Source organism: Palaemon carinicauda, chromosome 39 (genome assembly GCF_036898095.1).
Source record: "Palaemon carinicauda isolate YSFRI2023 chromosome 39, ASM3689809v2, whole genome shotgun sequence".
Lineage (NCBI taxonomy): Eukaryota > Metazoa > Arthropoda > Malacostraca > Decapoda > Palaemonidae > Palaemon > Palaemon carinicauda.
In genome coordinates, this window is record NC_090763.1 from 64,014,424 (window position 1) to 64,035,616 (window position 21,193).

The 21,193-nt window shown below is 35.8% G+C and overlaps 1 protein-coding gene across 1 annotated transcript in view; it reads right to left on the reverse strand.

The window, feature by feature from the left end:
- LOC137631231 (adenylyl cyclase 78C-like) overlaps positions 1–21,193 on the reverse strand; it is a 76,241-nt gene that overhangs the window by 12,135 nt on the left and 42,913 nt on the right. Inside the window, exons 11-15 of the mRNA XM_068363000.1 lie at positions 17,974–18,100; positions 17,317–17,423; positions 14,550–14,664; positions 11,320–11,465; positions 10,991–11,192 (exon numbers count right to left, since the gene is read on the reverse strand). Of these exons, the coding sequence (XP_068219101.1) occupies positions 10,991–11,192; positions 11,320–11,465; positions 14,550–14,664; positions 17,317–17,423; positions 17,974–18,100 (697 nt within the window). The remainder of the gene's footprint in view (positions 1–10,990; positions 11,193–11,319; positions 11,466–14,549; positions 14,665–17,316; positions 17,424–17,973; positions 18,101–21,193) is intronic.

A 21,193-nucleotide genomic window follows, 5' to 3' on the forward strand; every position in this document is an offset into this window, starting at 1 on the left:
CAAAGACGTAAGCTTGGACTGCATGTCTTGCAGCAAGGCCCATTTAGGGTCTACGGGAGCAGGTGCGGCGACAGACGGTGTTAGTGCCTGAAGCGGTACCGCTTTGCCTCTCTTAGGCGGTGAGCAGTCATCAGATGACGGCAACGAGTCCGAACTGACCCAGTGGCTACAACCGGGACGTTGGACTTATCCTGAAGGGACCGATTTACGCTTTAAAGGTCGTGAGACCTTGGTCCAAAGTTTCTTACGAGAAACACCTTCAGACGACGAGGTATAAACGGGCTCTCTCGTCTTACGTAGGTAGGGGCGATCTTGGGGAGATACGCCTGATACCATGGAGGGAACGTCTGTTCGCTGATTAAAGCCTCTCGAACCCATGCGTCGTGCGACATTGCTTCTCCCCTGGACTTGGGAGCTTGCAAGAGGTTCCGGACTAGTAGGACGACAGGCACGAACAGACGAACCCTCAAGCGCAACACTGTTCACAACACTTTCACTTGGCACTTTCTCACTTCCCGCGGCACTTTGGCACTTAAGCTCCTTAACATCCGCCATGAGTTGATTGTGGTCACTTGCAAGGGACTCAACTCTCTCCCCCAGGGCATGGATGGCACGCATCATGTCAGCCATCGATGGTTCCTGAGTGCTAGGAGGGGGGTTAGGAACAACCACTACAGGGGAAGGAATAGGTTGTGGGGCATGAGGAGAGGAAATATCAATAGACCTAGAAGAACTTCTCCTAATTCTATCTCTCTCTAGCCTGCGTGTGTACTTTTCAAATTCGATAAAATCGAATTCCGAAAGGCCCACGCACTCCTCACACCGATCTTCCAATTGACAGGTTTTACCCCGACAATTGGAACAAATAGTGTGAGGGTCGAGAGAAGCCTTCGGAAGACGCCTAGAACAGTCCCTAGCATTGCATTTTCTAAACTTGGGAACTTGTGAAAGGTCAGCCATTTTGAATTGGTCAAGGGAAAATTCCAAAAAACGATCTAAGTCATCAACAATGAATCCGATACAAAAAAGAGTTCAAGGATTTATTTGAAGAAAAACCCTGCACAGCGAAAGCTCAAAACCAGAATATAGGCTAGTACTTCACCAAAGATGATGTGAAAAACTCCAGTTAGCAACAGCGAGTAAAGTACGTCTTGTCGACACGTCGACAGAGAGAAAATTGAGTGTTTGTTTACATGGAGCTTGGTATCTGGCCGACAGATGGCGCTGATGGGCACACCCGCAACCTGTATAGCGATCGCTGGCGAGTTTTTTTGTACAGTTTTTGTCTGTCGAGCAACAGAGTTGCAGCTATATATTCACCGGCTAAGTTAAATATTTAAAAGTTATAAATATTATGCAATAGGTTAGTAAGGAATAAGGAATAAGAAATATATATATATATATATATATATATATATATATATATATATATATATATATATATATATATATATATATATATATATATATGTATATATACATACATATGCTTATGCATATATATTCAAATAAGCCATATACATTCTTGCTACATTAATGTCTGGATTCTCTTAACGACCTCAGGATCAAAGTCCCGGGCAAAATCACACAAAGACAAGAGCTTGTGACCGGCCGGGAATCGATCCCTGGTCCGGCAAACTTGTAGATACAGTGACTAAACCACATGGCCACGAAGAAAGATAAAAGTCAGTGACAATTCTGCTGTACTTATACCTGTCGAATTCAGGTGTTTTGTACTTAGAATTGAAATTAACCCATCCTCACCATCGTAGCTAATTGGTAGTTTGTTACTTGGCATTCGATTAATGATAAATTTTTGCACATTTAGACGTGTTTTTTCATATTCAAATAAGCATATACAATTTTGCTACATTAGTGTCTGGATTCTCTTAACGACCTCAGGATCAAAGTCCCGGGCGAAATCACACAAAGACAAGAGCTTGTGACCAGCCAGGAATCGATCCCTGGTTCGGCAAACTTGTAGAGACAGTGACTAAACCACTCGGCCACGAAGAAAGATAAAAGTCAATGACAATTCTGCTGTACTTATACCTGTCGAATTCAGGTGTTTTGTAGTTAGAATTGAAATTAACTCATCTTCACCATTGTAATTAATTGGTAGTTTGTTACCTGGCATTCGATTAATGATAAATATTTGCACATTTAGACGTGTTTTTTTATATTCAAATAAGCCATATACATTTTTGCTACATTAATGTCTGGATTCTCTTGTCTGTGTGATTTCGCCTGGGGCTTTAATACCGAGGTCGTTAGGAGAATCCAGACATTAATGTAGCAAAAATGTATATGGCTTATTTGAATATGAAAAAACACGTCTAAAGGTGCAACAATTTATCATTAATCGAATGCCAAGTAACAAACTACCAATTAATTACAATGGTGAAGATGAGTTAATTTCAATTCTAACTACAAAACACCTGAATTCGACAGGTATAAGTACAGCAGAATTGTCATTATCTTTTATCTTTCTTCGTGGCCAAGTGGTTTAGTTACTGTCTCTACAAGTTTGCCGGACCAGGGATCGATTCCCGGCCGGTCACAAGCTCTTGTCTTTGAGTGATTTCGCCTGGGGCTTTGATCCCGAGGTCGTTAAGAGAATCCAGACATTAATGTAGCAAAAATGTATATGGCTTATTTGAATATGAAAAAACACATCTAAATGTGCAAAAATTTATCAGTAATCGAATGCCAAGTAACAAATTACCATTAGCTACGATGGTGAAGATGGGTTAATTTCAATTCTAATTACAAAACACCTGAATTTGACAGGTATACGTACAGCAGAATTGCCATTGACTTTTATCTTTCTTTGTGGCCATGTGGTTTATTCACTGTCTCTACAAGTTTGCCGGACCAGGGATCGATTTCCGGCCGGTTACAAGCTCTTGTCTTTGTGTGATTTCGCCTGGGGCTTTGATCCCGAGGTCGTTACGAGAATCCAGACATTAATGTAGCAAAAATGTATAAGGCTTATTTGAATATGAAAAAACACGTCATATATATTGTGTAATACTGAACTATTTGAAATTGAACGAATTTGAAATTTACTTTTTCAAACGAAAAATACCAGACCCCAAGAGTATAGGAATAGAAATTGCAGTCCTAAAACTTATTTTTGACATAGTACAGTAGTATTCACTTTTGAAGGTCAGCATTTAGACATGGGTCTTGCTTTTTAGGTTTAAGAAGGTTGACAAAAATATACCACAACAGTGAAGAAAAACATAATAGACAAACATGAAGAATTGGAGAGTAGATTAGAAGTCCTAGTGCCTATCTAAGAAATATACTGTATTTAAATAGAGTAGACAGATACCGAATATACAGAAATAAATATAAAGTACAGTACTTTAAAAGGGATTTTTACCTTACTGCTGCCATCTACAGTATACCGAAGCAACAACAAATAGTAGCTCCTGAAACACTGAGTCATTTTAAACTTACTTCTTTGTCAAGTGGTACTTTCATTAGATGGACAAGTATTCTCAGCTACATTTATATCACAGATGGACCATCTTCTTGCTTGGGCTAATAGTGAAATTTATAAAAATGGGGAGGTAAATATTATGTAGCTGCAAGAGAGAGAGACTTTTCTTATAGTGTGATAATTTTGTCAGTGATATAACCAATTACTTTCTAAACAAAAAAATCCCTTGAACTTCAATTGATTGTAATTCAAATTTTAGATAATTCATTTGAATAAATCATTATCTCTATACATTTTCCTAAAGAATGAAAAATTATAGGGTCCCAGAGAAGTACTATGCTTAATTTAAAAGAAATAGTCTTCAAGCAGCAATGTAACTGATTTTAAATATACAAAAGGGGAGATCAGAAGAATACAATTTCTAAATACTGTAGTGTAGTTTTACCATATACAGGTATACCTGTATGTAATTGGTTCGAGGAGAGGAGACTTAAGTTGAAAAACGACGGTAGTCGAATTTACTCGTCACTTGGCTAAACCTCGAATAATTCCCAGTTCTGTATTTTATTTATAAATGCAATTTGAATAATATATGGTTACTAAGGATCTATTTAAGCTTAAAAAAAATAAATTTTAGATTTTAATTTAGTATAAAAGAAGGAATATAATTTTACGAATAACTGTACATCCATACTTGTAAATGTAGATGTTTACAATTTATCATGTTTCCACTACATCACAGGTTGTTTATTTGTGAATGTGGTGTGTTCTATGGAGTATAAAATAGAAAGATTTTGTAAATTTAATATAACAAATTGTTATCATTATTTTGCGATAATATAAAACTTAATTGTTACATTTATCAATATTCACATTCAATATCTTTGTTTACATCGCATAGCCTACGTAGATGGCTGCGGATCGTCCGCGAAAACAGCTGATTCATCTGTAGTAGTAGTTGTTTAATGCCTATTTTATTAAGAAACTTGGTAGAGTTCGTTGATCATCGTTCTTCTTTGAGAGAAACATTCAAATAATAACTAATGATAATAGCTATAATCAAAATGTATGAAAACTATGATATTCTATTATAAATTGGGGCTGATGTAATTTATATTAAATGAGCTAGAAAAAAAATATTCTTAGTTATTCGCGATAGTCTCGAGATCAGCCAATCACAACCATAAAAAAAAATTAATAAATAATTGTCGATTGTTAAGTTGCACTTGACATTAAGAAAATAGCCTACAAAAATGTATTTTCATATAATTTTATATACTTTTTTCTTGTTTATTGTACAATAAATAGTTGATAGTTGAACTATCATAGAAAAAATCACTGCTAGGCTCTTAAAGACTGCTAATTAATATAAAAAGTCACGGCTGTTTTCGTAGCTTGTTCGCTAGGATTTATGTTATTTACGTTCATAAATATATGTAGTTTCATATGATTTTACATCCATTAATTCTTATTTATAGTAAAGCAAAATGTTGTGTTCTTTTATCGGTATTCCAGTGATATTATGACTTCGTACCTAGTGGCGGACATACGGAAAGTCAAACAAAATTACTCAAAACTGGAGTTTTATTTTTCCATGTTATTTTTGACGACAAATTTGAAACAGACTTAACTCGAAACGACTCAAGTCTAGGTATACCTGTACTGTAATTAGTATTTATTCTTTAGAGTATTTCCCATTGTTAAGCTTACCATAAAATGCTGGCACCAGATAGTGTGCTATCAGGGAGCATTGCATAGAACATTATGAATACCAAAGTGTCAGAAATATCCTTAAGCCCCAGATGCATTCCTTTCTACTTTTGGCTTTTCATCTACAGTTCTACCTCTTGCTCATTTCCCACATAACATTATAATTTTACCTTGTTCCTATAAGACAAATCTTGAACACAGCATTGGGAGAGTATAATGTAAATTTAATCTGGTTAAACTTATTTAAACTATTAGCGGACTTGTTCATCACCTAAATTTTGTAAATTTGCCTTCATTTCTTTAATTATTATGTTCATAGAGTAAAGTCTTGAATTTTGCTTATGTTTAAGGTTAATTTTCAACTTAAATATATTCTATATAAAGAATATATTTAATATATAATTTATTACTGAAGTATCTTAAGAATTCACTATTCAAAATTTGTTACTTGGTCATTTAGGGCAATAATTTTGATTACTCTTTTTGTGTAAACGTAATTCACTGCACCCTGGCAGAAGGGATATTATTGTTTAATTCTTTAAAGAGATTATTTTTGTTTTACAAGATTGCCAGAGTATTTGGTTTTACTGTGTGACATGAGTGAATTAGGAATTTTTGAATTAGGAATTTTTTTTATTTTATGCAAATTGTTTATGCAGAATTTACCGTATTTGTTTCTCCTCTAAATTTATAGGGTTGGCCAATTCAAGTAAAAATGGTTATTCCTACTCCAATATTTTCACTGGAATATTCTACTGTAATTTCTTTTGCATTGATCAGAAAATGAAATGGTTAACAAGAAATATCAAGTCAATATTTTCAATATAAGCTAGAAATTTTTTAATTACTGCCTTCATTATAATCATATATCTTAAGTCATAGTCTAGGACTAGTTTACAAATACAGTTAGTGGATCATTTATGTTAATACCTTTTTAATAGATTATTATTCAAACAAATATAGCACATAGGTATTATTTTATATATTTATAGCTGTGCAAATGTATATAAAACAAGTTTCTGTGAATATCTAAAATGGCTCATACTAATACATATTTGGTACTTTGTTTTTAGTGTTATACTTGATATTCTAAGTGTCATTTCATCTTAAGGGTCAATTAATACACCATCTATAAATAGTCATACTTTAATTAATTTTACAAGAGAAGTTGAGATTTGTCATTTGTAAATTTTCCATTTATGGTACTTACAATCACTGAAAGCATGAATTGTCCTTTCCCAGAACATTATTAATTAAATTTATATAAATTAATACTGTATTGTTTAAAAACTTGCTTTTCATAATTAAGTTAGTTTCAGTTCAAGATCAATCATATTCGAGTGTGCAGATTGGTCCATTGTTAATCAAATGCCATTTTTTTCCACACGAATATGAACAATCGTCCTTTAATAGGAACATGATATTGGTGAAACTTTTAACGAGATGGTACTACTATAGTTGCTGGCAGGTGGAGGGTAAGCCCCCCCCCTCATTTCTCTCGCTACGATAAGCTTCTCTGTCAAGGGTACCAAACAGTCGTCACAATATGGCTGGTATTGTCCAGTAAGCAGAAATTCATGTGTCGACCAAGTGTTACCAATGACGAGACAACAAACGGTCATCTCCCACTTTCGGGGCATCATATCACTGCTGTTCTGTCAGCGGAGAAGCTTCTGTATAACTTCAAGTAGTGCCAGGACCTTGAAGACTTGCCAAATTAAACCAGTGACATTTCCTGCTGCAGTATCATAGATACCAGCCCTGAAATTATCAATGACTTTCACATTTGGTGCAAAGGAGAAGAAATGTGTGAACAGATACCAGTCTATGACAAGATCACATACCAAGACTACTCAACAATACGAGCTCTTACAAAACAGATTTAAGGTAGGTGGACTGCCTGTGTGACGAAGTCTAAGCAACGAGATGCAAAATTGCAATCAAGCAATTGTTAGAAATCGACGGACCAACATTTATGTGACACACAACCTACTCTGCATCATGTTCTCCTCTCTCTTCAGAGGCTAAAGCACCTCAGATGGTACGAGGGCTTAGAAGGCCCACTCCGAGGAGTTGCTTCAAACTATTGCTGGCGACTTCAAGGTGAATTATATGGAGCAAGTGCCGACACATTGAAAAATTGGGGTCCTTATAGGTAACCACTCGATGTATGAAGGAGTCTTGGGTTATCTTTCTCTTCCTCCACTGTTGAATCCATGTCTTATGGTGGAAACAGTTCAGCATTCTCCAAAACCCTTGATTTCCTTAATGCAAGGGGCTCCTGCCCCAGGAAGCTACCGAGTCTTCTTTAGAATCCAATTCCCCTACTGTGTCAAAAGAGGCTACAGCTCCCGACCGGTACGCTATTGTGAAGTTGCTTGTAGGCTTGCCATGAAAGTGGCTTCCATGACAGCACACTCGATAACTAAGAACATAAGTTTCTCCCCTGGAGTCCCTGGTTTAATAGTTGTTATTGCTGTCTCAATCAGAAGAGGTGGTGTTGGCATTTTCCAGAGTGTAAAACATTCGCTGTCAGGATAGTGCAGGAGGCAGGATCTTGTTCGAATGGCTCTAGTGTAGCTAATTTCTTGGATGATTTAAACTACCCAGAGTCCCTTGAGTAACTCTGACCAATGCAGCTCAAGGGTAGTCCTTGATACTTGAAGGGTGCCAAAGCTTAGATCAATGGATTTCAGATCAGCAGTCAAAGTTTCCTCTCAAGTCACTGAACTCCTAGAGATAATACTTTCACAAATGTGGGCACTGGCTCGGGGATTCTAAAGACTCCATAGGTGAGGGTTCAGAATTGAGTACAGAAGGGTCCATGAAGACCCAAGACACCTCCTCCCTCTTGAGAGAAGACATGTTACATTGGGAGATTCGACTGCTTGAATACTATCGTGCCAGTCCTAACATACAACTGGGATGGTAGGTCAATGAGATAGGGATGGCAGCCAGAAGGTTTAACTCCTCAAGAAGGGTGCGGGTGCCCTTTATTTTTACATCAGTCTTTTGACTAAGCACCAGGAGCTTGGACTGCAGTTGAACGGTGTACAGGTGTCCCTGGAAGGCCTATTGGTGGATATTGAGGAGGCTCTCAGATGTTGCCTTGCTGTTTCCTGCCGACGCTCATACAAATTTTTGGAATATTCTGAAAGAAGGTCTCAACTAGCAGGATGGTACTTCATAGATGATTGCTCTCTGTGTCTGAAGGTCTCTTTTAGGCAAACGATGTTGTCACTGTCAGATGGTGGCTGTGCTGGATAAACAATCACTTGTAGAATAATCACAAGGTTACTGATCCCAGGGTGTTTATGTGTGTGGTGCTCTATAGTGTGGAGACCTGCTTCATGGTGAACAGAAATCTGAAGATTTGACAGACACTAAACTAGTGCATGAAGGCTATACACATTGATAATGTGTGTGGGATCCTTGCCCACGGATACTCTGTGCTTTGAGATCGTGCACATGTCTCTCAATGAAGATATCCCCATCTTAAATCGTCCCTCCTCTGCTTGGGTAAGATTATCCTATTGCCTTCGCTGGCTATCATCCTAGATGAAGTCATCATCTCGAAGTTGTTTGATGAAGGATGAGGACGAGGGCGGCAGTCTTCATTCCGACGGACAGTATGCATACTTGTTCCCTTGCTTTTCCTGTAGCAGGAGCATCTCTAAAAGCAATACAAAATTATGTAAAGATTGTTGTCCGATTTCCTCCCCTACAATTAAAACTGCGGATCTTCAAGCTACATTAGAAGCAGACTACATATTTATCTGCTTGACTGCAAAACCTCAAGGTTTTCTTCCAATAGAAATAAAATTATTATGGCGACCTGGTTCTTTAAGAGATATAGTTCAAGCCATTCCTTGTCCCATTTCATGGCTACTATGGAGGTGTAGAGCCAAAAATATGCTAGTAACTGGCATGCAACTGACTGATCTCAGCAGCATCATTCAATCTTGCTAACCATATCAGGTATTGTGTTGGAGTCGGTAGCAGGAACCCTAAATGAACGCAGCACCTCTACAAGATCTTTAAAGTTCATTACTAGTATCTTCTTTGCTTTCATAAGAAAGTCCTTCCTCATAATCTCTGTCACAGAGACTCCCTAGGTAGCCTGTTAACTTGCCTGGAAATGTGATGATATTGCCTCCAATACCATCAGGGTAGTAGGGTATTTCTTTCTACCTTGGAACCAATGAAAACCCATATTTCACCTGGAATGTGAAGCAAAGGGGAGCTGACCATCTAGTGACCGCACTACATAATCTGCAATTAATGCCAAGGCAACTGTGAAATTCATAAAGTATGTCATCTTGACTATGGCACTCTCCAGCAAGATTAGCTATGAAACATTTAACTGGTATTTTGGAATACTCCCACCTTCAAAGGTTATTCCCCCTGTCCAACTCTCAGTTCATATAACTCTCCCCACCCTCGGTCTTTTTTGCAGGAATGCCATTCCAAAACGGAGGATTCTAACTGCTGCACAGACACTCAAGCTGAGCAGATAAAAAATAACCAGCATGCCCTCCTTACTTGGGAGACCTGGCAAGGACTATAAACTGAAAAACTTTCTATCCACTGGGTAGGTCTGAATATTAAGGAAATTTAATATAGGGAACAATATCTAGAGAAGAATAAAATAAAACATCCTGCCTGGATTCACAATCTATTGGACTGATCTCATATGGCAAGTCAAGCTCTCAAATTCTGGCCATCGACATTGATGATAATGTGTGCTGCAAACATATAAAACTGAAAATTGGTATCAGAGCCAGAGTCGATGGAGTGACAGCAAAGTGTATACTGGCTTCCATCCTAATAAAATTTGCTTTAAAGAACAGTTGATAATATTTAAGGAGTTCTAAAAAAAAAAAGCCAGAGCAGGGCTGTGAAAATCACAAGAATAATGTGAATAATGCCTTCCTGGGATTGTAAACAGTATAATAACTGTACTTCCCTCTGAGTGTTAAGTATAAGATATCCATGCGTAAGCTAATATTGGTCTCATTACTTTACTAGAGGCATTGGAGTATGGAAGGACAGAAAATGGGAAAATTTCTTTTTAAGGAGTCCCATTGAGATTCCAAGTTACCAGTGACAAAAGCAATATGAACATCGGGCGAGAAATAAAGTCAAAATCTTAAAAGAAAAAAAATAATTCTGGTGTTACTAGTGGTATGAGAAAACTGCAATTAATGTTTGCTTCCTTGAGAGTGTTTAAAAATGCTTGGCAATTCATGCAAAACTTTAATTCAAGTGTTGATTATTAATAAAGGTAAATTTTAAACCACATCTGACTGAAGACAAATTCTGAAATATAGCAGTAAATTAATTTTTGTATATATAACATATGCCACAATATTTGGAGAAAATTGTTTTTTTTCTTGCCATAGAAAGCCAAGAATAATTTCTATTGCTCAAAATTTATAGTTGATACCCAAATAAGTTCCCCAACACTTGCATTGAATTAATGCAGGCTTGAGCAAGCCATTTAGGTAGACTAAACTTTACTAGGGAGAATGAAGCCCTCAGAAACTTCTTGAAAGAACCTTTCATGAATTGTGTGAAAAGTATTTGGTGTGAAATTGAGTGCTGTTAAAATTATAGTCTCTTGTTTCCTATTTACATGTGCAGAATATGGATCAAAACGCTTTCTCTTTGTGAAGAGAACGTAGGTACTATATTGTAGACCATCTAGCCCAACCCCAAAAATTATTAGTGCCATACTTAGCAATCTAGTCATGAGGAATTCCATAATTAAAGCAATGATTATTTTAGGAATTTTATATCCTGTTTGAAAATAAAAAAGTAATAATGTCTTACTTCTTTTTATAGTCTGCTTTTTGCGTGCTTGGACCATTCCGTATACAACAGCTGCCAAGGAATTGTAAGTAGAGGGTTGACGACTGAATGTGGCTCTTGAAGAGGCTCTTCTTCCTACAACAAAATAAGTATCCATCTCCCCTTTACCTTTAACAGCTATTCGACCACGATACTGAAGTCTAAACCCACGAAAATTAAGGATCTGAAAAAAAAGACGCTTATGGTCTACTTTGACAAAATAATAATTAATCATTTTCAAAATAATTCATCTAGTTTGTAATGAAAATTGAAATAAATCACTAGAAATATGCTTGACTTTTCTTCTTTACCTGAGCAGTTTCTTTAGGAATTTGAATCATATCTATCGATCCAGTAGAGTCCATACGTGATGCCTCATTTACTGTGTTACCCCAGACATCAAAAACCGGTTTTTTAGCACCAATAACACCCCCAACCAAAGGGCCATGACTTATACCTGAAAAGAGTGTACTTATATAAATAATAAAATTTAAACAAATTAGTACAGAACTATGCTATAAATAGTTTCAAGGATTAGTGTCCACACAAATGTACTGTGTCAAAAATTCTTTGTAATTTTAGAAAGCATTTTTTTTTCAGATAATGCTTAAAAATACATGTTAAAGAGGCATTAGATTATATAATAATTTAAATTATATATTGCTTTCTCTACATGTACTTTGATACTATTATAGCACATACATTTTTACCACAATAAGTCTTCATTCTTATCCACCTCCAGCAACCCTAAATTAAGCAGTCTACTGTATATCATTGATGAGCCTTCTCCAATTGTTTCTAACAATACCATCTTTCTCCATCAAATCCTTCTCTAAATCTACCTATCATGCTATTTGAACTCCCTCTTGCCCTTCAACTTTCAGGTTCTACCAAAGATATCTTCACTCCCTCTTCCACCTGACTTTACTTCAATCTTGACTCATATCGGTAATCTTTACAACCCTAGTACTTATAGTTTCTAAATTTGTCAGCCTTCCACATAGATCTCTAAAATCCACAACATCCTCATTTCTTCTCACTCCAGCTTCTGTTCTCCTATAAAAGTACTGACTGACCTTCCCATTTTCAATGCTTGACCATTGGCCTTAAAATTCCCAAATCAAAATTAAATACAGAATGACCATAATTTTAAACCATACATCATCACTGGTCTGATTATGGTACAACAGTACGGTTGTCAACACAAGCGCCCGTATTCCACATAAGAGTTGAACAATCTTATCGAACCGAACCAGTACAATAGATAATGACTTTCAGTTTATTTGGTTTCCTATTAACCCTGTCACTTCTCAAGCTGCTTTAATCTTGCTTTTAACCTTGACTTCCCATCCTCTCTCAGCTTAACACCATAACCTCAGTTTTACTGCCATTTACCTTCAAACCCCTCCATTCATGAAATTGCAGCCACTCTTTTACCCTTCTCTGGAATTCTCTTATATCTGCCATGAACATTTCAATAAATTTTCATTCTTAATCCCTTCACTCGAAACCTAACTAACTTTTCAAGTAAGTACATTTGCTTCCTTTGGTATTCTATTAAATTCCTTCTCTAACATGCATAAGTAGAGTTTCTTATACCTCCCAACTCCTTATCCAGTAATATTCATAATAAAAAGACAGCATTAATAACTGCTCTAACTCTAATGAAACCAAACTACTGTTATTCAATTTTCCCAATTCCTTTTAATCTCTCAAATATTCTTCCTAATACATTCGATAAATGTTCAGTAACTTTGACACTATAATTACTTAACTCTCATATTTTTTCCCTTCTGATTATTATCAGACCTGATACCCAGTCATTTAGTGGATACTCAATCTTCCAAATTGCCCTTAACAACTTCAATATCTGTTATGCCCTTCTGTATATCATTAAGTACTCGCAACAATTCAAAGTTTATCACTGATGAACCTGGTGCTTCAGCATTCTCTTCTTTGCAGATTGTATTGTCACTACTCTCCATCCCACATTCTTATTGCTTTAGAGTCTAAAATAGAATTAATTATGTCATCATCTATCCTCATTTTATGGTGGCATACTAGTGAAGGATACAGTCTTGTGTAGTGCCATAGCCTCTGTACCATAGTCTTCCACTGTCTTGGGTTAGTTCTCTTGCTTGAGGGTACACTCGAGCACACTATTCTCCCTCTTATTTCTCTTCCTCTTGTTTTGTTCAAGTTTTTATAGTAGGAGATATTTATTTTAATGCTACTCTTCTTAAAATATTCTTTTTTCCATTTTTCCTTTCCTCACTGTCACTGGGCTATTTTCCTTGTTGGAGCCTCTGGGCTTATAGCATCCTGCTTTTCCCACTAGGGTTGTAGTTTAGCTAATAATAATAATAATAATAATAATAATAATAATAATAGTGTATATCCATTATCTGTGATGACACCTGGCTGCGACCATATCTTGCTTTATGCCTTTTCCAAGAGTTTAATATTCTGGAAATATCTTTTTCTCCTTCATTTATTCTTTGACTTCTATTCAACTCCCCCCCCTCTCTCTCTCTCTCTCTCTCTCTCTCTCTCTCTCTCTCTCTCTCTCTCTCTCTCTCTCTCTCTCATCCAATAGCTATTCTTAGTGCCATCTTTGTATATCTTTCTTCCTCTCAATACTAGAGTTCTCTTGCTTGAGGGTACACTTGGGCACACTAGTCTATCTTGTTTCTCTTCCTCTTGGTTTGTTAAGTTTATATAGTTTATATAGGAGATATTTATTTTAATCTTGTTGCTCTTCTTGAAATATTTAATTTTTCTTTATTTCCTTTCCTCACTGAGCTATTTTCCCTGTTGGAGCCCCTGGGCTTATAGCATCCTGCTTTTCCAACTAGGGTTGTAGCTTAGCAAGTAATAATAATAATAATAATAATAATAATATCAATACGGCTTCTCGCCACCGAGCACATTTCCCTATAGAGAGATAAAGCTGTTAAGTGTACCTCGCATGGTGCACTGTAGATTACACAAGGATCTTTGTGGCATTCCTTGTGCCCCTAGCTGCACTTACTTTAGTACTTTTACTTTACCTCCGTTCCTACTTCCTTTCTTCATCTTTCTATCCAACATCTTTTTACTTTTAACTCATAATGCAAACTATGGAGTTTTCCCGGCAGTTTCACCTAGGCGCTGAATAGCTTTGCAGACCCCAGTGTCACGGTATATATAAATCCAATCCATGCACAGTATTTTTTTTCCAATCTAATCCTTACAAAAGACTTCTGACAGGATATTTTACTTATCTATTCCAGTACTACTTTACTTTGATTAATGTCTGCCCAACTGCTTCATCTGTGCCTTTCAAACATTGTTTTCATATTCCAAATATTTCCTTTTCTACAAACTCACTCGCTCTTAAATTTATCCCTCAAATTCTTTCCGTATATCTTTTAATTTGCTTCACTCCATTCCTATAAACATTTGGTAAGAGCATCTTTGCTTTATACTGTATACTGATTTACTGTTCACTTTGGTCAAAGACAACTAAAACAACTAAAGTTTTGTGCTTGACAATACTTACCAACTCTAAGTCTGAAGTTGTTGAAAGAATGTGTGTTAACATCTTCAAGTCTTGCCTTCATCTCAAGGGCAAAGTCTACGAGGGCACACAAGTGGGCATGGGCATCTTCAACATCCTGTCAAAACCATAATATCTTTAGAGAACAGTTATGAATATACAATAAAGATTTAAAAATGGACTGGTTTAAAATATCACTGCAAATCTTCAACACTCAAAATCACATTGATATGGAATTTACTTAATAGGAATAAAAAATAATGGTATCAAATTATTCCACCACTGTGGAAATGCTTCGAAATTGTTAATAAAACCTGTTACAATTTTTTAGTCCCAGGAGCCTAAAAGGTAAGGCATCAGTTTACAAAGCTATCTCGGGCACTACAAATAGAATTAGGATAAAATCCGACTCAAAAGTTTGAATGTATGTAACTGTTCCACATCATTAATAATAAATGTACAATCGTTGGGATTAATATGCTGTGTGGTCTCCAAGAACTTTCCTCTTAAAGGCTAGAATGGAATCCATTAAGATATAGAATATCAAAGAAATATTTTCACTCCTGTTGACAGTTCAATTTTGCAGGGTTCCAGCACACGTAAGTGTGTAAAAACCAAGAACACAAATTTATTGGCTAAGAATGCTGTAGCCGAGTTGCTACCAAGAAGGTATACCATTCTTTGTAATTATTGTTTACCCAAAATTAAGAATTTAATTTCCAATAATTGGCCAAAGCATTGGGGTAGTTAAGTTAGGAATAAGATGCGAGAAATAATGAATGTTACAGTATATCCCCTTGGAAGTATAATATGATGCCCCAAAAGTGGGAGATGACCGTTTGTTGTCTCGGAATTGGTAACACTCGGTTAACACATGAATTTCTGCTTACTGGACAATACCAGCCATATTGTGACGACCGTTTGGTACCCTTGACAGAGAAGCTTATCGTAGCGAGAGAAATGGATATCTGTTTGAGGCTCGAGGTGAGGATGGCAGGTTCATCTTTGCCATGATTCTTGGACATAATGTGTCCTACCATGCTAGTGGTACTTTTAGCTTTATTTCAGAAGCAAGTCTTCTGAAAGCTATTTAGCTTTTAAAATGACATCTTTGCTGTTATGATTTTAATTAAATATTCTTTTACACTATACTTACAATAAACGATATAGGCGTCAATGACCTTAGATGTCAGGATGCCAGAAAACCTCAAATCAATCAATCAATCCTGTTTTAGGTCCTGTGTTTCAACATGCACAACACTGACTGCGTGCATATAAGGGAGAGCCAAAGGTTAAGGTCTACAGTATTGAATCTGTCACAGCCCCTCGAATGGTGAAATTTGTCTGAAAATCAATAAAATGTCAATATCTACAACCAATAATAATACTGGAAGCAATACTACTTAGGCGCTTTGTTTGCGCCTTCATTTTCAGCGTTTGATAAGCATCACATTCCCGAACATCATGAATTACAGTCCAAATCTACTGTTAAGTTAGGTAACATTAATCAAGTTCTGAGTCTACTCTAGTCCTGCTTTTGTATTTGTCCTTTTTGACAACCCGGCACATTAACTAAGGAAATACAGTAGCTGTTTTTGGGAAGCTGCTGTATGGTGGTCTCCAAGAGACTCACTCCTCCCTAGTCTGGTGTAGGCAAGGGGGGGACATAAATCTTACTCTAAAAATGAAAGACAGTGGTTGGGCACAAGCAAAGCACCCAGTTAATACTGTCTCCAGTATTAGTATTGGTTTACAGTAATGACATGTTTATCAGTTTCCAGACAAATTTCAGCATGGGAGGTGCGTGGTGGGTTATAGAACCTGAACCCGTGGGTCTCCCTCATAGACTGAAGAGTCTGTGCTTTGCACATTGAAACATTGGCCCTAGAGCTGGGGAGACAATATTTCTCTGCTGGTATTTTATGTTGTATTGGATTCCCTGTTCTAGCCTTTTACAAGGAATCCTTGAAGACCACACAGACACAGTACCTCTCAACCTCCATAAAAATAGGTTTTCCTTTGTCAAATCCCATTAAATAGTTGCAAAGGTGTCCACATAAATGTATCATATAAATGTATCATAGAATTTGTTTACAATGCTCCAAAAATACAGAGAATTAGTTTTGAAGAAAAAAAAAACATACTATATATCTGAGATGCATTTGATTATATAATGATCAAAGATTGGATTTGATATATGGATTTTAGGCATATGACCCAGCACTGGAGTTGGGAGGTCATAACAGTACAGTACATATAAATGGAATTCTGAAAAAAATGAAATATAAAATTTTATTATCAGGGGTGGCTCCATACCTTTGTATTCTAATGAAGTAATTATTTTGAAGTTTATATCCACTTGGCATTTTTAAGAACTAGTTAAAAATAATAAAACACCATCAGAATTATAGATCTTTCAACATGGATTTTTTGGGCTAAGCAATGCCTTTAATTATATGTATTAAATCCAATTCAGATAAATCTACCCCATGGAACTAGAGCTACTCAATATTTAATTTTGAAAATTTTATAACCATCTCTGTATAACACAGAACTGTATTTATAACTAGAATTGCTTGTAATTTCTATTTATTAAAAGGTATTCTGGTTGAACTAAAAGAATTCAGAATAAAAATTTGACCTAAAGTACTTGAAAAACAATTCAATAAAATTATACAGTATATTGAAAATTATTTCCTTACATTAGTACATTCAGAGTACACCTATGAGCAATCGGACAATAAATCTTTTTAGATGCTGTCGTCCTTACCTTTTCTGTTGGATTGAGTCCTGATGCCGCCATATATGTGCTTCCAATGGTCTTAATCTTTTCTATACAGGCGAATCTATCTTCATCTAACAATTCATCAAAATCGGCTGTAAGAAGTTGAATGTTATGTATAAATTGCTGAAGTAAATGAAGACTATAAATGAGCTAGCAACACCATTAGTTATGAAAAGCACCTAGTATAATCTTCTAATATTGGAGGACAGCATACAGTACAATTTTGAGTTTGGCAAAGAAATGGATTCCCAGTTTAAAACGACTCTAGAAAACGAATAACCAGGATTGAAAAGGTACAATAAAAGGGATTTACAATAAATCTCACTGAACAGCATTAACTAACACTTTTCATGGTTAAATTATGAAGTTCTGTAGCATTTAAGAAAAGTTTGGCAACATTAACAAAACAAGAACCGATAAGTATACTTTAGACGTTAAAAAAAAAATCCAGAGAACTTCCAATACTACATAAATTATAAGTAAATAAATCCTTAAATTTAATTTAGCACAGTAACTGGTGGGGTGAATAAGCACTACTAGTATTGTACTTAGCTAACCTTGCAAACATATATGGACAGTACAGTACTGTATACATTTTCAGTTATATGTAAAGACTGAAAACAAGAGAGCTTTATAACATACCAATAATTTCGTTTAGGAGCCTAATACATTCCATTCCACGGTTTACGTCTTCAGAATAAAACTGAGTGAAGTTTGGAATAGATGCGAAGAGAACACCTACATTTTCATAAGCCTTTGAAAAAAGGTCCTACAGGAAGCAAGAAGAGAGAAAATAAATTAGTAATTAAATGTAGACATTTATATAAATAATGTTTATTCATAAAACTTACTTGTACTAAGTTCTGTGGGAAATCTAAAAAAAAAAGGTTGTTGAAGTTTATCCTAATGGTTAAGAGTCTGATTCTAATTTCTTTTAAGTCAAAAAATATTCTAAAATCTATTTTTGTTTCATAAACACAACTCACATTGCACTCTGCCCTAAAGCGACATATTCTAAGAGTCATAGATATGTAAACATAGGAGAATTGCAAGATCTAAATTTGAGTGATCAGAAACCAATAACTACAATGGTACTACTCAACAGCCAAAATTTTCTACATATCTAAACTGGCAACAACACATAGCTAACAAATTAATTTTGATATTATTCGACAAAATAACCATCTGGACTCTATTAAGTAATAGAAAAGATACTTCTTCATACCAGATGCAGCATTAAAATATTTAAATTTGGTTAAAATCATTGTGGAGGACCCTGAATCTACAACTACTACAAGAAATATATGGTTTTACAGTGATAATTGCAGCATTTGGCTGCTTTATCAATCTCTTTGTTTGCAATAATGCCTGGATAATGTAAGCAAGAAAAGAACATATTTCAGAATCTACCATGTGTTCATAATCTGCAAAATGCAGACTTTCATCATCACCATCACTATCTCCTCTTCCTACGCCTATTGACACAAAGGGCCACAGTTAGATGTCACAATTCATCTCTATCTTGAGCTTTTAAATAAATAATTCTCCATTCATCATCTAATACTTTATTAAGATTCATAGTTCTTAGTCATGTGGTCCTGTATCTTCCAACTCTACTAGTGCCTTGTGGAGCCTAGTTGAAAGTTTGGTGAACTAATCTCTCTTTGGGAGTGCGAAGAGCATGCCCAAACCATCTCCAACTACCCCTCAACATGATCTCATCCACAAATGGCACTCGAGTAATCTCTCATAGTTTCATTTCTAGTCCTGCCCTGCCATTTAACTCCCAATACTCTTCCGAGGGCTTTGTTCTCAAATCTAACAAAATCTGTTGGATATACTGTAGTTTCATTGTCATATCACAACTCTTGTCCATACAGTAACACCAATCTCACTAAACTAATATATAGTCTGATTTTTTATGTAATTTTAGGCAATTTGATTTCCAAATTTTACTTAATCTAGCCATGGTCTGATTTGCTTTTTTCAATCATTCATTAAACTTAATTTATAAAGATCCTGGATTAGAGATCATAGTTATTAAATATTTAAATGATTCCACCTCATTAATCATTTCTACTTCCAATGATATTTCATCTTCCACTGCATATTCTGTTCTCACCATCTCTCTGTCTTTATCTTGAGCCCAACCTCATGTGATACTTCATGCATTCTGGTAAGCAAGCATTGACAAGTCCTGTGGTGTTCTTCTAACAAGGACAGCATCATTTGCATACTCTAGGTCAATTAATTTCCTGTTACCAATCCAGTCCAATCCTTCTCCACCATCCCAACAGTTCTATGCACTACAAAATCCATGAGGAGGATAAACAACATAGGTGACAACACATTCCCTTGGAATACTCCACTGTTCAATGGAAATTCATTTGATAGGACTCCAATAACATTAACTTTGCACTTGCTATGCTAATGAACAGACTTAATCAAATTCCCACATCCAAGAAACTCCATAATAATGCAGGAATCTCCACAAAATTGGCCGGTGCAACTATCAGCAGCTTTTTCATAGTCCACAAATGCCATCAAAAGTGGATTGCTATATTCTACACATTGCTGTATCACATGTCTTAAAATGAAAATTTGATCAGAACAACTTCTACCTTTTCTAAATCCTGCTTGTTCATCTCAAAGCTTTTCATCAATCTTTCTCTCTAGTCTCTTTAAAATGAGCATACTATATATTTTCATGACAATTGACGTAAGTGTGATTCTTCTGTAATTATTGCAATTAGTCAGATCTTTTTTTTTGCAATTTTCACCAACATTCCAAGCTCTCACTCATCAGGTTTTGCTTCTTCACACCACATTCTACAAATTAATCTTGTAAGTATTCTGGAGGTCATTTCATTTAGAGCCACTATCATCTCAGCAAATATATAATCATATCCAGAAGCTTTCCATCTCTTTAGTTTTTTAATGATAGCTTCGATTTCAAACACACTCAATTCATTCATGGGCACATCAAGGTCTTCCTTAGCTTCAGCTATATCAATCAAATTATTCCCTTCATATCTCCTATTCATGACCTCACTAAAGTATTCCATCCAATGTTTCTTATCTTCATCTGTTGTTAAAACAGATTCATCTCTCTTTTTAATGGGTATATGCTTCTTCTTTGCCCCAGTAGAGATTTTATTAATAATTCTGCGAGCCACTCCCTGAATTTGTAGCTTTGTCAGCCTCATCAGCTTTCCTGTCATAATATTCTCTCCAGTCATTCCTGGCTTTTCTTTTGACTTCACTACTAATACTGGAATACTTAGCATTCTCTACCTTCTAATTTTCATTACTTCCTCGAGAACTTTTGACAATCTATTTTTGTCTTTGTCTCCTATTTAAAGTATCCCAAGTATCATTTGATATCCATGGCTTTCTCCTTGAAACTGCATGTCTTAAAACTTCACTACCAACTGACGGTTATATGTTCTTTATATCACAATATTCTACATCGATCGTCTGCTCTTCGTCTCTTAAAGTCTCTGAAACTGCAAGTCGATTCCTACATTCAATTGCAAAGGTTTCTGTGCTCATCTTCTAGAAGCTTAGTTGTATCAAACCTAGGTATTCTGGCTACATTTCTATTGGGTGCTTTCAATTTTAATTTCAGTATGGCAATGAGGAGCTGGTGATTACCAATATCTCCACCTGTATAGCTTCTTACATTTCTCAAGAGGATCCTCCTCCTCTCTTTATTAATGGCTATGTGGTCTATTTCATTTTACTAATTGCCACATGGTGAAGTCCATGTATATTTGTGGATGTCCTTGTGCTGCAAAAGAGTACCTCCAATAACAAGATTATTTGTTGAACAAAAACTTATAGTGTGTGCCCCATTTTCATT